Source organism: Carcharodon carcharias, chromosome 21 (assembly GCF_017639515.1).
Source record: "Carcharodon carcharias isolate sCarCar2 chromosome 21, sCarCar2.pri, whole genome shotgun sequence".
Classification (NCBI taxonomy): domain Eukaryota; kingdom Metazoa; phylum Chordata; class Chondrichthyes; order Lamniformes; family Lamnidae; genus Carcharodon; species Carcharodon carcharias.
The window spans coordinates 78,579,340-78,594,886 of record NC_054487.1 but is presented as its reverse complement, the minus strand read 5'-3'; the positions used below and the strand labels follow the sequence as shown (position 1 = coordinate 78,594,886).

At 40.9% G+C, this 15,547-nt stretch overlaps 1 protein-coding gene across 4 annotated transcripts in view; it reads left to right on the top strand.

Moving 5' to 3' along the window:
- LOC121293259 (host cell factor 2-like) overlaps window positions 1–15,547 on the top strand; it is a 74,163-nt gene that overhangs the window by 19,659 nt on the left and 38,957 nt on the right. For 2 of the 4 annotated variants that reach the window (XM_041216130.1, XM_041216129.1), the window contains exons 4-8: window positions 193–395; window positions 10,817–10,901; window positions 12,383–12,489; window positions 14,093–14,272; window positions 14,954–15,262. In XM_041216130.1, the coding sequence (XP_041072064.1) occupies window positions 193–395; window positions 10,817–10,901; window positions 12,383–12,489; window positions 14,093–14,272; window positions 14,954–15,262 (884 nt within the window). Of the gene's footprint in view, window positions 1–192; window positions 396–3,546; window positions 3,629–10,816; window positions 10,902–12,382; window positions 12,490–14,092; window positions 14,273–14,953; window positions 15,263–15,547 lie in introns of those variants that run through there. The other 2 variants (XM_041216132.1, XM_041216131.1) reach the window with 2 other exon arrangements.

The following is a 15,547-nucleotide window of genomic DNA, read 5'->3' as shown; positions in this document are numbered from 1 at the left end:
TTTATTGCTTCTGGCACCTGACTTACTTTCTTTGCTGGCTGACTGGTTTGGAGAGCCACCACTGATGCAGTGGGCAGCTAATTCATTTTGAGACTTGCTTTGAATGCAAATCACTGGTTTTCTCGATCTCTCTCTTATGCAGTTAAATGTGCACTATTCTCTAATTTTTGTTTTTGTTTGCTGTATTTGAAGGTACTTGAATGACTTGTACACTGTGGAACTTAGGACTGGATCAGGGGTGGTAGGATGGGACATTCCTGTTACACATGGTACTCCTCCTCCTCCAAGAGAATCTCACACAGCAGTTGTTTATAAAGATTCAAAGAAACCAAAGATGATCATTTATGGAGGGATGAGTGGATGTAGACTTGGTGACCTTTGGATACTAGATGTGGGTAAGTGCACTGCAGGCTTAAAGTCCATCTAAGTGTTCAAGGGTTGCATTATAAAAGGCCCTGGCTCATTTTACATGTGGAATATGCTACTTGAAAGAGGTGTTTATTGTTCAGAAAGTATGGGACTTTTTTTTTTAATTGAACATTTGTCCTTAAAGGTGATATCACAAAAATCTGCAGTCGAGTATGTGGAGGGGGGCAGTGCTAGTCCTTCTAACTCTTTCAGTTCAAAGCCCTTTTTGTAAGTTCTTCGAACAGCTGGAATGGGTAGTCAACATGAGTGGTTGAGCTCAGACTCATTTAAGGAAAGAAAATCTAGATAAGCATAATAGGTAGATGGGCTGATATTCTTGGATATCAAATGGGATGAAGAACTTTCTTCATCCAAACCCATCTTGTGAAGCATTATCAGTTTAGACTGTGTTTCAGAGGCGTATGATATGGCGATAGCCTTTATTAATTTACATGACATCAGAAGTCAAGCTGTGTCACATGTCTGGTACAAGCCAAAACGTTAAAGGTATTCACCCAAACATCCGCTTTCCATAGAAAAATATTGTATCAAAATTGTTTGCACGTTACCTCACATACATAATCCATAGAGAAAATTATCACGTTGCCGGGTGGAGAATGTTTGTTCTTTCTCGATCTTTCAAATTTGTCTGTCACACAAGAGTTCACACGTAATCTTTAATCTCGTTCATGTTAGAGCACTTCTGTTGCCTTCCTCAGACTAGACTCGATCCTTCAAATTAAAACAAAATAGTTGTTTGTTAGTACTCATTCCTCACAGCAATGCCTTGAATAATCAGGGTCAAACTGCCTGGTTTAAATTTCAAACAATGCTTGGCAGTTAACTGTCAGTCACCATCACTTGTGCATTCTGCATGGCAACGTCTCTACCAATCAGAGACCACTTGCCAATCAATCAGCACTCTCTTCGCATACAGTATAAATTGATGTTTTTCCCCTTATATTGGTATTCTTGCGAAGTGTCCTGATGAGTGCAAGACGAAAAGCTTTGACATGTCTCTTTTTTCAGCAATACAATAGCAAAATACTGCAGATGCTGGAAATCTGGAATAAAAACAATGTGCTGGGAAAAATTAGCAGGACTGGCAACATCTGTGGAGAGAGAAATAGAGTTAATGTTTCAAGTCCAGTATGACTCTTTGGAACTGAAGAAGTCATATTGGACTCAAAAAGTAGACTTTGTTTCTGTCTCCACAGATGCTGTCAGATGTGCTGAGTTTTTCCAGCAATTACTGTTTTCATTTTGGACTTGGTTCCTTGATGTCTTAAGTGGACATATCTCAGCATTTAATTTCTCATCATTTAGGAATAATTATCCTAGACCCTGACAATGTTAGAATTGCAGGTCCCTTTAAAAGTAAACCAGGACACACTTCGGAGTGAACTGAGAGCACGTGATGCTCATTGAAGCGTCAATGGGCTTTCCCCAGTAGGGGGTTTGCTTCCGGACAGGGAGATGATCCAGAACTGGTGTTTATATTGAACTATAATTTAACAATAAAGCAGTTGTGATTCACAGAATATCTTCTGCAGCCTGATTCGGTGAATGGCTATCCACCTATTAAACAGTCCCTTTGTACAAGGTGCCATCTTGGGCAATTTCTTAATTTCTGAATGCCCAATACTCTCTTAGAGCATCAGGTGTTTCCTTGATGGTTTCAGGCCATCCTTTCATTGCAACTTCCTGTAACACTTGGAGAATTGCATGTCATCGTGTAGTTTGCTTGATCTGAGCAACGTGCTTTTTTGTCAGATTCAATATCTGTATTGGGTCGATAACTTCCCAAGTGTGTTGTTCTGTTACTTCTTGTTGAATCAGGAAGATTTCACACTGTACTCATCAGCTTCCATCAAAGGGTGTGTAGCCCTTGACAGCATGTTGGTGATGTACATCTGCTTCCCTTGTTTGTACTTCACTTGCAAGTGATATCTCTGCAAGTGAAGTAACATCATTTATAAATGATTTGGAGCAGATAGAAGCAGTTTGAAAAAGATACTTTGGGATGGCTTGTGGCCAGACTCTACCCTCATTGTCTCATACTCTAACAGGTACTGGTTGAAATGCTTACAAGCAAATGTGATAGTTAGGCACTCTTTATTGATCTGTGCCCAGTGTTGTTCAATTCGTATCAATGCTTTGGATGCAAGTGCAACTGGTTGTCTTTGTTGCATGAGGGCTGCTCCAAGTGCTGTTTTACAGGCATCACACTGGCTTCGGAGTACCTCAGTACTGGCACGTCTGTTACGAGTAAAAGTAGCTTCTTGTTCCATGCCCCGATACCATTGAACACCCTTTGCAGTGAGCTTTCTAAGAGGCTCTCAAACTGACAACAGATTGAGCCAGAACTTGGCTAGATAGTTCAAAAATTTAAGTTGCTGAACCTCATTCACTCCTGTTGGTTGCTGCATCTCTGTTATCACTTGCACCATATCAGGATCAGGGTGAAGTCCTTTAGCTGTGAGTGCATGAGCTATGTACTTCAATCATCTCCAGCTCTTTGTTGTTTAGCTTCAGGTTCATCTGGTGAGCACTCTCTAGTGGTCTCACTAGATTTCGACCACGGTCTGTGTCCTCCATTGTGTCTCCACATCCATAGACTAGTAGATCATCCAAGATTGCTTCCAGTCCTGGTAGGCCATTGACTATCTCATGCTGTCTGCATTGGTACTCTTCTGGAGCAGTAGAAATGCCAAATGGCATATGCACGGTACCTCCCAAATAGGGCCAGAAAGAAGTCAGAAACCTGCTGCTTTTGTCCGGTTTTATTTGCCAGCATCCATTCTTAACATCTGGGGTAATAAACACTCTTTCCTTGGCAAGTTGAGGCAGAATTTCTTCAGTGGTTGATAATGGGGAGTGAGATTTATTTAAAACTTTATCGTGATCCTTTGGATCTATTTAGTACACACACAGCTTTCCAGGTTTTTTTCACTGCTACCGTACTGCCTATCCAGTCTGTAGGAGTTGTCATTTTCTTGATTACTCCTATCTTTTCAAGCTCCTTTGTTTTGTCTTTCAGGCTGTATTTGATGGTAGCTGGAATTCTCCTCTGCAGATGTTGAATTGGCCTCATGCTCTCATCTACTTGATGATATTCACAAGGAAGGCATCCAAGGCCTATGAAAACAACTTTATAATCTGTCAGGATGTGGTCAGTAGTCATGACTTGTGTCATGCGAAACACTGCAAATCTCTCCTGGTATGCAGAGGGTTAAGCATTTGACTTGTTTCAGTCAAGATGAGGGAAGTTTGCTTAGTGCCCATTCTCTGGAACTGAAGAAGCTCTTTCTTCTTGTTGCAGTGGACTGTCAGTTTAGTTTGTCCCCTTAGGTGAGCAACGTTCCATCATAGAGTCTCAACATTTCCTTGGGCTTCATTTTTGGATCGCCACCTTGAGCAACTTCACACAAGCCTGCGAAGCTCATGATGTCGCACATAGAACCAGAGTCTTGATACTTCACGTCAGCCTGATGCTCTCCTAACAGTCCCAAAGCATTTTCTAACTCGAGACTTGACAGTGCCGGCCTGTTCTAGGGTGTGGAGTGATCTTTCAGAATCACCATATGATATCTCTCCTGCAACTATCTTTACAGAGTCACTTTTCATTTTCTTAGCAAAATGCTGGCGTGCAAAGTGGTTCAACTTCTTGCAGTTAAAAATCTGCTTTCTGCACTCTGGATATGCTTAATTTTCCTTTTTGTGGTATCCTCCACAGTATTTACATCTAATACTCTGGCTTTGATATTTTTGTTGGCCTTCTAAAAGTTGCCCTTTTGATGATTGATTTGTGCTTGGAAGATTTGGACTGCCTCTCAGCATAGTGCAAAGCCTTGTTGGTTTTCCCATCAATACTCTTCAACTGATGATAAGGCAGCTCAAGAGTTTCTGCACACACCAATAGCTTTCTTGAAAGTAAGTTTCTCTTTTTCAGCAGCGATGCCCTCACAACAGAAGCTCTTGTACCTAAGACTATTCTATCTCTGATGAGATCATCCTCCAGTTGCCCAAACTCTCAAGACTCAGCCACAAATCTCAGTACAATGACAATACTGATCAATATTCTCCCTCTCTTCTTGAGCTCCAGTGTTAAACACATAGCATTCATATATGACATCAATGGAGGATTCCCAAGTCTAGCTTTTTTGCAAAGCGAGATCTATGGTGCAGTGCAGCTTGTAACTCTCCTTTCCCATCACTGATAACAGAGTTATTACTCTTATCTGTTCGGGTTTCTTGTCCAACCCTATGCAAATCTCACAACTCTACCATTGAGAAGGGAAGCATTGCCAGTTCCCTCAAATCTCTCTTCATATCCACAGGAAGTACTAGAAAATTCAAAGCCATGATGACTTACGCAAGTGTCGATGCTGTTTGACAGGAGTTTTATGACCTGGCTCCTATGCAAAATGCTCACATGGGCAAGGGAGGACTTCTAGGTGTTCTTAATATACTAATCCCACTTGCCTGTGTGCACATAGCCAGGCTGTAGCGGGTCAAACTTCTCCACAGAATTACACTAAAACTTTCCCTGCTGGAACTCCACACGACATAATTATTCTTTGATGTTTTGCTTTTCTGCTGGTTGTCTTACAGCTGACATGCCTCAATCGAAAGGCTATCAAAAACCTTCAAATCCCAGTGACTCATTTCTGACACCATGTTTCTTGCAGTGACTAAAATGGCCAGAGCCTTTATTAATTTCCATTGATGTCAGCAGTCACACCAAGTCACATGTCTTTGGCAAGTCAAAGTATGCAACGGTATTTATCCAAATAAACTATAAGCAGTGACTTTCAAGGTCAGAGATTGAAATTACCAGCCCACCTGGTGCAGAGAAGAATCCGGTGTACAAGTATGAATTCAATACACTCATGGCTTAATTACAATTCTGCACAATCATCTCAACAGTGCTCCCAAAATTTACATTGCCACGGAAATGAATAATTCATTAAATTAGTCTCAATTCATTTAACAGTGAACATAAATTCAGAATGCAAACTCCCCTGTGATTAAGCATTAGTTAGGCAGATGTATCTTAGAGGCCTTAAGAATGGATGACGTGAATTCTCAAATTCCCACTTCACAGCAGAATGCTTCATTCTGCAAATTGGAATAAAGCACATTTTTATAGCAACGTTACCCTGTACTTGTACTATAGCTGATTTTAATACGATGTTGACACAGGGCATATAGAATGGAAAGAAAAATCTCAGCACTGATATCCTTCAGTGGTGGCTTGATAAGATGTTTTTCTGTAGAATTGATTCTTTCAGGGTTTGTGTTATTATGCATTTTCTTGCAAGCCCTGAGTGGTTAAACTGCCCTGCCATTTTTGACCATACTGATTACAGCCTCTGGTAAGCGACTCAGGAATCAGCCCAGGCCAGGACATTAATAGGGATGCAACACGGACCAGGGATCAATCCTTTACCATCAGGAGATCAGGGCAGACCAGAGATCAATGATCTGAATTTGTCAGCCTTGTTTTGTGGAATGCTTTAGTGTTTGGGGAAGCTGTTGATTCACAGTTTTGTAATTAGATTTGTAATACTTTTATCTAACATTAAGGTATTGAGTACTGCAATCTTCGATCCATTGATACAAGGCAGCTTCCAATGTCTCATGCTTATGTAACTTGAATTCCCTCAACGTCCATTCATATGCGCATTTTGGCTGCCCTTTGGATCGGTGCTCATTATTTCTATCTCCCCCTTTTTTCTCTTGAGTCTTTCCTTCTCTCTCCTCTGCTACCTGTTGCCCAGTCATACTACCTTTCATTTCTCTCCTCTTGGGTCCTTTACCCCCACCAATCACCACCCCAGCCTATCTGTACTCTGCCTTTGTACACTCCTATCACCATTTCCAGGCTCAAATCCCCTTTGATTAAGGCCACAGCCATGCCTTCTGCCTATCTTGGCATTCTCTGAAGCACCCATGAAGACATCTGTTGCTACCTCCTTCCAAATAGCAACTCTAACCACTCCATTCCCCTTTTTTGCCATCCTTGCTGCCTTGCACACCCAAGGTGAGTAAGTTGGCCAACATCCTTCCCATTGCACACCTCCCACCCATCATTACACTCCTGGCTTCTGTGCCACTCTGCATTTCCTCCAGAATGTTTGAACTTGAGATCTGCAACTTTGTCTCACTCCTTGCCTCTTACTGATGCCTCACCACATCACCTGCTCCCAAATTTCTGCAGTGATGCTGTGGCTCTTATCACCCAAGTTCTATCTTGGTCTCCCTCCAGCACTCTGGCATCTTCCCCTCCTTTAAACCCTTTGCCTTGTTTTACATTGTTTATAGTCTGTTCCAAATCTCACCCCGAGATCTCAGAGTTATCCTCTGCCTTTCCCTCCATGAGCCTCTGAATTGAGCAACGTTTCATCCTTGATGATTTCAAACTCCATCTCGGCCTCCCTTTCTCTCTCTCTCATGATTTCACTGCCCTTCCAATCATCCCTAAACCTCTTCCTTCATATAAACTCTGGTAATCCAATCATAGCAATTCCCTTAATCTTTCCATATTCCGTGGCCTCTGCTTCTATAGTCTTGATCATTGACAAAGCTATCTCTGACAGCTTTGTAGTACCACTTGTCCTACCCCTTCCAATTGCAACTCTATCTGCATCTGGAAAAAACATTCTTCCCTGTTCCATTGAAAGTTGCCCTTTCAGACTTCCAACTGCCCAGCCTTTGCCAGCTCCCTCACCTCCATCTCTACTGTGCTTGTGTCGGCAAAACCTTTACTGCCAAGTTGCTGTGCTAGTATGGCCTCTATCTTTGCTCGACCAAGTTCAAGTGGTGCAGACTCGAGCACATCTGGTACACAGTCTTTAAGCTAGCTAGCTGGGCCACATCAGGCTCTAATGAGAATCATTGTCCTCTGCCAAAAACACCCACTACACTAGGATTATCCTGTTGAGAAAAGATAACCACCCAGCCTTTGTTCTCCATTATCAATATTAAGTCCCCCTTCTCTGCCCCCTACATCTTCACTTAAACTAATAAATGTGTGAGGCTCATGGTCGTCTTTGTCATTAAGATTGAGACCATCATTTGAGCTTTCCCTCTCTCTTTTTTTGCCAAGCTTTATTGTTGGTGATTGCAATAACACCCTGGCTTTGACTAAAACTTGTTTCTCAGACGGTGACTCCTTGCCTCTTACTGCTATCTCTCCACATGGCTGTACTTTCCATCACTTGCTCCACCCAAAGTGCTGCTGTGATGCCTCCCCATCGCCTGCTGGTTCCTTGTACCCTAGCACTGAATTTGTATCTATTTCTATTTTCTCTCCTGTTTCCTCTCATGCACTCTCCAAACTCCTCTTGATCTGCAGCCTGATCACTTAAACTCATTCCTAGTAAACTGCTGACTACCCAAACTCCCTTCTTGGCCCCCCATGATAGCTGGTATTGTAAGTCGTTTTCTCGCTACGTTTACTGCTCCTCTCTCTTTCAAAACTGGTGTCATCACCCGCTTTTCAAAAAAGCCCACCACAGACCCTTCTGTCTGTGCAAACTGCTTACCCATCTCCAATCTCTTTTTCCTCTCCAAAATCCTTGACTGTGTACACCTCCCAATCCATGCCTATCTTTCTCTATCTTTACGTTTTCCTCTCTCTGACTAGGTTTCCACCCATAGCACAGCACTAGAACACTCCCAACCAGCAAATGACATCCTCTGTGAACGATTGGTGCATTGTGCCTCACCATCCTTCTTAACCTCTCTGTAACCTTTGACATAGTTTGATGCCTTTCCTCTGTTGCCCATCTCAGGGGCAGTCCTTGCTTGGTTCTACTGTTACCTGATTGTGGTTAGAATATCTCCAGCACTGGCTCCTCTTATCATCCTGCACCGTTATCTCCAGAGCACACCCCACCCAAATCCCTCAAGCATGAGCATCTCCATGATTGTTGATGGCACCAGCTCTATCTCCCCAGCACACTGTCAATTCCTCCATTAACTCTACTGTCTGGACTGTTTATCTAACATTCAATCTTGGCTGTGCTACATTTTTTCCGGTTAAGCATTAGTAAGACCGAATTCTCTCACTGTAAACTCATTATCCTTGCCACTAATTATATCCCCCACCCTGGTTATTGTCCCGGGCTGAATTAGAGTGTTTGCTACTGAATGTCTTATTTGACCCCGAGCTGGACTCTTGACTACATATTCTCTTCATCACAAAAACTGTCTGTTTGCACCTCCAGTACATCACCCATCTCCACACCACCTCTTGTTACTTCAAGATTTAATTATTCCATGCTCTTCTGATTAGCTTCCAGTGCTGCACCCTCAATAACCTTCAATTCGATTCACTCTACATGGTATCAAGCAATGGCTGAAGGCACTGCATAGTGTAAAGGCTAGAGGCCCTGACAACATTGAAGCAATAGTACTGAAGACTTGTGCTCAAGAACTAGGCTTGTCCCTAGCCAAGCTGTTCCAGTACAGCAGTGGCATCTACCTGGCAATGTGGAAAGTTTCCCAGACATGTCCTGTCCACAAAAATCAGGACAAATCCAACCCGGCCAATTACCGCCCCTTCGGTCTACTCGCAATCGTCAGCAAAGTGATGGATGGGGTTGTCGACAGTGCTATCAAGCGGCAATTAATTGCCAATAACCTGTCCGCTGATGCTCAGTTTGGGTTCCTCTAGGGCCACTCAGCTCCTGACTTCATTATAGCCTTGGTTCAAACATGGATGAAAAGGCTGAACTTATTTTTAAGGGGAGCTAGATAGACTCTTGATAAGCAAGGGGGTGAATGGTTATCGGGGTATACAAGAATTTGGAGTTGAGGTTACAATGAGATCAGCCATGATCTTATCGAATGGCAGAGCAGGCTCAGGGGGCCTAGTGGCCTACTCCTCCTAATATTTATGTTCGTATGTATATAACATGAGGTGAGCTGAGAGTGACTGCCCTTGACATCGAGACAGCATTTGACTGTGTGTGACATCAAGGAGCCCTAAAAAAACTGGGGTCCATGGGAATTGGCAGCAGGGAGTGTGGGGTGGTGTTGGTGGAAACTCTCTGTTGGTTGGAGCATACCAAAAACAAAGGATGATGGTTGTGGGTTGTTGGAGGTCAATCATCTTAGTCCCAAGACACTGCTGCAGGAGCTCTTCAGGGCCCAACCAACTTCAGCTGCTTCATCAATGACCTTCTCTCCATCATAAGGTCAGAATGGGGATGTTCGCTGATGATTAAAAAATGGTCATTTCCATTCATGACTCCTCATACTGAAGCAATTCCTGTCCATATGCAGCAAGACCTGGACAACATTCAGACTTGGGCTGATAAGTGGCAAGTAACATTTGCGCAGTGTGTACCATCTACAAGATACACTGCAGCAACTCGCCAAGGCTCCTTCGATAGCACCTTCCAAACCCCTGATCTCTACCACTTAGAAGGACAAGGGCAGCAGATGCATGGGAACACCACCGTCTGCAAGGTCCCCTCCAAGCCACAGTCCATCCTGACTTGAAACTATTTTGCCGTTCTTTCACTGACTGGGTCAAAATCCTGGAACTCCCTTCCTAATAGCACTGGGGGTGTACCTACACCACAAGGACTGCAGTGACTCAAGAAGGTGGCTCACCACCATCTTCTCGAGGACAATTAGGAAAGTGCAATAATTAGCCAATGATGCTCACATCACGTGAAAGAATAAGTTCATCCCATAATCTGTCTCTCTCACCCCTACCTTATAGCCCAAAGTTTCATTTAAAATTCTCATGTATAAAATACCTTCATAACCATACCCCTCCTTCTCAGGAATCTCCTTTCAACCCTACAATCACTCCCTCCAACACTCTATTCCTCTGTCTCTAGCCTTGTGCATTCCCCTCCCTTGTTGCCCTGCCTTTGGTGGCCATGGCATTCAGCCTCTTCGGCCCATGCTCTGGAACTCCCTCGCTAAGCTCTCCTGCCTCTGCATTCCTCTCTCTTTAAGGCTCCCCTAAACAGCCACGCCCTCAACCAAGCTTTTGATCAGCCTTCCTAATATTTCCATCATTGACTCAGCATCTTTCCAGTACGCCAGAAGTATCTTTGGTGTTTATTCTATGTTAAATATGCCATACAAATGTAAGTTGTTCTTGTAATGGCTCCTTAGTATTGTTGCAATTTGGTGAAGTGGAGACTGATGTGTAAATCTGTGCATAAACCATTAAGTTGCTTGTCTTCACCTTAATTTACTTCTTTAATAGCCATAGAAAATGTGCAAAGCTGATGGCAGCTGGATATAGCATTAAATGGAGTAGTTTATATAAGCATAACCCATTGAAAACTATTGTTTTTGGACTCTGTATTACTTGACCAGCAGCACTGTGCAGACATATTTACAGTAAACTGTCAAGTATTTCTTCTTTTGTTTACAGAAAGCTTGGTTTGGACTAAGCCAGCAACCAAGGGTTCAACACCACTCCCTCGGAGTTTGCATTCTGCTACTGTTATTGGAAATAAGTAAGTGCTCTGCTGCTATCTGAGGATTCTTCCAAAAAGTCAGTAATGAGAAAGAAAGCATATGGTACAAGAGGAGCATTCTCTGTCCCTGGCCTCTTAGCAGGGTAATCAGTGGGTGCCATTTCTCATGCACAAGAGTTTATTGGAATCATACCAATATAATCAGAATGATTAATTGCTCTTTTTTAAATAATGTGGAAGGGTGTGGGAGAGAAATTGTTAAAAATAAACATTGCTCTATCTTTACCGGGGACTTACTATGGGGGTGTTAAGTATTGCGAATGGTGAGTATTCAAGTGATACACTGGTACTTCTGTGGCTTTTAAGACACTTTTACAAATAACTATTTACACATACAGTAGTTAAACACTGAAGAGGACTCCTTTCCCCTTCCCAGCCTCCAAAAATGATTTGATTTCAGGTGGAAAATTCTTGGTAGAGATGGGAAAGTGGTGAATAAAAAGTAATCTGAGCATGCTGGTCACATCATCGCAAATTCATAGCTGCTGAAATGAGTATCGCACCTATCTCCTCTAATTATAACCATGTGCATTTTGAATATTTATAAAATTGTTTTCGAATATATTCATCCCAGGAATATGTCCTTAGCACAATGCTAAAAGTCCCTACAAGTAGCGAATCTCTGCTGATTTCCCATCACTGCAGCAGGTTTGAGGTTGCAGCAATTGAAAACATGAGATACAGTATAACCGCAGCTTAAATGGCTTGCATTGAGTGTGAGGTCATTTCCAGGCAGTGGTCTTGCACAGCTTTGGTTTTGTATCATTTGCAGTATAACTCTGTTAATCACTCAGAGAGGTTTAGCGTATTCAGCACCAATGTTAGTTAATCATACTGTTATGTGAAGAGTATTGGCTTTTTAATGAACCTTTGATTGATCTGCTGATCCCACATTTTTTTTAAATTGAATTTTAGCTAAATTATCACTGAGATATACTTGAAATGTAAAAGGCATTTAATTTTTCTATCTGATATTATTTTACACCTGATTATATTACGTTGATACATTTTTGTTTATTGAATTGTAATCACTGTTTAGCATCTCATCTGTTATGTAACACGTTTCCAAATCAGGTGCTCGAATCCTCTTATCAATGGTCTTTTTGGTTTCCATAAACTATTATCTGTATTTGTTGTTTTGATGATTATATATTCATTTAAATCTTTTTATTAATTAGAAGGTCAATTGTCCAAATTGTTTTGTTTCTACTCGCCACAGTTATTTCTGAATGAGCTTTTCAGAAGTATGTTTTCACAGTGTAAGTATATCTGAACAATCCAAATTTCCCATCGGTTTGGATAATTGACGTTCTGTCGCATTTAAACAGCATGATTCATTGCTGATTGTGTTTTCCTTGTTAAGTCTGATATATCTGTTTTAAATACAAATGCACAGTTTTGTTGTAAATAGTTTTCAGCACAACCTGTTTATGTTTTTGTCTGTATTTATTTTCCTTTAGAATGTTTGTCTTTGGTGGCTGGGTACCACTTGTGATGGATGATGTGAAAGTTGCCACTCATGAAAAGGAATGGAAGTGCACAAATACACTTGCTTACTTACATTTAGGTCAGTCTCTTGAGTTTCTTACTTAAGCGACTAATGGGTATGAAATCAAACCGCATTTTCCCCTCCTGTTATCTCCAGCCATTGTTTACAGATTGTAACGCAAAATAATGTTTTTCATTTCCATTTTTTGTGCAGTTATGAATGTTGTCCATAGGGTGTGTGCTGTGGCTCAGTCAGTAACACACTCAAATCTGAGTTAAAAGGTCACAGGTTCAAGTCTCACTCTAAAGGCTTGAGCACATAATCTTAGCTGACACTGCAGTGCAGTAATGAGTTAGCGGTGCAGTCTTTTGGATGAAACGTTAAACCAAAGCTTTCTGTAAATAAGTGTATTAATAATCTACAGTACTTTCAATTATTCAATATTCAAATGTTCGCAAGTATCTTTTAGTCAAGAGAATCATCCAAGCTAGAAAGTAGCCTAGAATCCAGTGATTGAATTTCCCTACAGAAGATTTCCATCTCACTTCTCTGCCAGAATTATTGAACAATTCATTCCAGAAGCAATTTTACATTAACAATTTAAATTATTTGCTTGCTTCCTCTAAATTTAAGAAATAACATGGACATCTTTGAGGAGGTGATTCGTCATGGTTGTACTTAAATTTTTTGCTATGTTCTAATGAAAAGAAAAGGTAATTTCCTTGAAATTCCACATTTATATTGATTGTGTTGTAATTATTTTGACTGATCCTTGGCTCGGGAGATTTTTACTCAATTCATCCACTCTAGACTTCGATAAAGGTGCAGCAGATATATCCGTTTCAGATCTGTGGTAGAAATGAGTTGAATATTGGCAATATATTGCCAATTCTACCTGATCATTATTGCGTTAAATCTATTCCCATACATATTTCTGTTTTTACAGCAGTATGTGAAATGTAGCTCAGTAGCTTAGTTTCCCATCAAGACAGGCAGGACATTTTCTTTTCTCGCTTTATGGACAAAGGTGGTTTAATATTTTTGTAAACGACCTTTTCATAAAGTGCATTGTCATTTTGTAAATGGTTTATTTTTTTAAAATTGCAGGTTTTTTAATGATCTATCGCCTGTTTTGTCAGTTTCAGACTGCTTAGTTTTCATGCATGTAACTATAGAGCCTTTAACTGTGTAGTTAGTTTAAATAGAACTTATTTTAGGAGCAATGATTTATAGATTGTCAGTATAATTCAGTCTTGGTGTTAGTCTGTTATCTGGTTGCCATTACTAAGCGGTCAATTTTTCATAAGCTACTGGTTCACAAAGTGTATCCACAGATAAATAGTATACACAAACACAGTTTTATCATATACTTCAGATATAACCTGGTTTAATTCAGGGGAAAACATGGTGTGTACTTTTTAAAAACTTGTATGGAACATTTTTTTATGTTGAATATGTCGGTGTTGGGAAGTATCCTCTGAGGTAAATGGCAACAGTATGTCACTTGAAAACAGTTTCAAAACTCTAATATAATTTAATTTGTGGCTCTGTTTCATAAGATTAAAGCATATATCAGAATTTCACTATTTAATTGTTCTGTGTTTACGTTTTATAAGTGGTGTAATTTTTTTAAAAAAATGCTTTGGCAGAATGAATTAAGTTAGTGGTGTATTTCTGGCAGATGGCAATATGTGGACACCTGTAGTCTCAGACACACTGGAGGACAATGTACCAAGGGCCAGGGCTGGTCACTGTGCTGTTGCTATTCATACTCGTCTTTATATCTGGAGTGGAAGAGATGGCTACCGGAAGGCTTGGAATAATCAAGTCTGCTGCAAAGATCTTTGGTATTTGGAAACTGGTGGGTGTTGCATTGTCCCTAATGCTAAACTTGGGCTGAAGAATTGTTTTTTTGTTTGAAATAGGTTTAAAATGCCTCTGAAAGTGAACTGCAAGAGTATGGCATGGAGATATGGGTTCAAACAGCAATGGGGAAATTCCTCTTCATGCACAATGATGCACATGTGAAACAGACCACCTGAATGTGTACTAGAGGCAAAAATCCTGGAATCATTTTTTTAAAAATGGGCGCTGCTCTTGCGGGGGAAATGTAGGGTACTTCTGGAAGTCTGAATGACTTTTCTTATCTATAACTATATTGTGTATATTTATATCCATTTCGGCTGCTTGGTTTTTATTTCAGAAGAAGGGATGCATTTATTTTTGGGACCATAAATGTTTAGGTGGTGGAGACTGGAACGTACCATGGCGTGTTTTAAAAGCTAGTGGTAGAAATAGAAAATTGCGTGAGAATTGGAATCTAGATCAGGAATATGCAAATGGTTTTATGATAAACCTTTACCAGTCTATTCCTAATCAGTTTGAGATAACGTTGACGTTGGAATAATGGAGGGCAGCAGTTTATCTTGATTTTTGGAAATAGAAGCTTCAGAAATGTGGGTCTGGGCAGAGGTATGTGAGAGAAATATTAAAATACAGTTTTACTAAATTTAACTTGAAATACTGTTTCATTTGTCTTTAGAAAAACCCCCTGCACCATCCCGTGTGCAGTTGGTTAGAGCCAGCACAAATTCACTTGAAGTGTGTTGGGGTGCTGTTCCAACTGCAGATGCCTACCTTCTTCAGCTGCAAAAGTATGATATGCCGCCATCAACTACCACCACCACCACCACCATGGCAACTCCATCATTGAGCAACACCCCACTGCCACAGAAGACTCCGTGCAGCCCTATTTCTCCTACGCCTGCTTCTCCTGCCACACCGCTGCATTCACCGCTCCCTGTTTCTAAAGTAGCTTCCCCTACTAGTGCGCTGGTTCCTGGAATGACTAGTAAGCACCATGGTATTTTTAATAGTTTTAATTGTCACCATTTAAAACCTTTGTATTTCCGACTATCATGTGCCAGTTGTACAAGAAAATATTTAAGGCTTGTGTTTACAAACATTGAAATGCTGTTAATTATAACCTCTTAATGTTCCTCCCATGCAGCAAGGTTTATTTTAGTGTTGCTGATTTTGAAAGCTATTATTTTTTAAATATATTAAACTATTGTTTTAGAGTAATTTTCCTGTTTTAAGTTATACCTGGTATGGTTTCTTAGCTGAATATATAAAG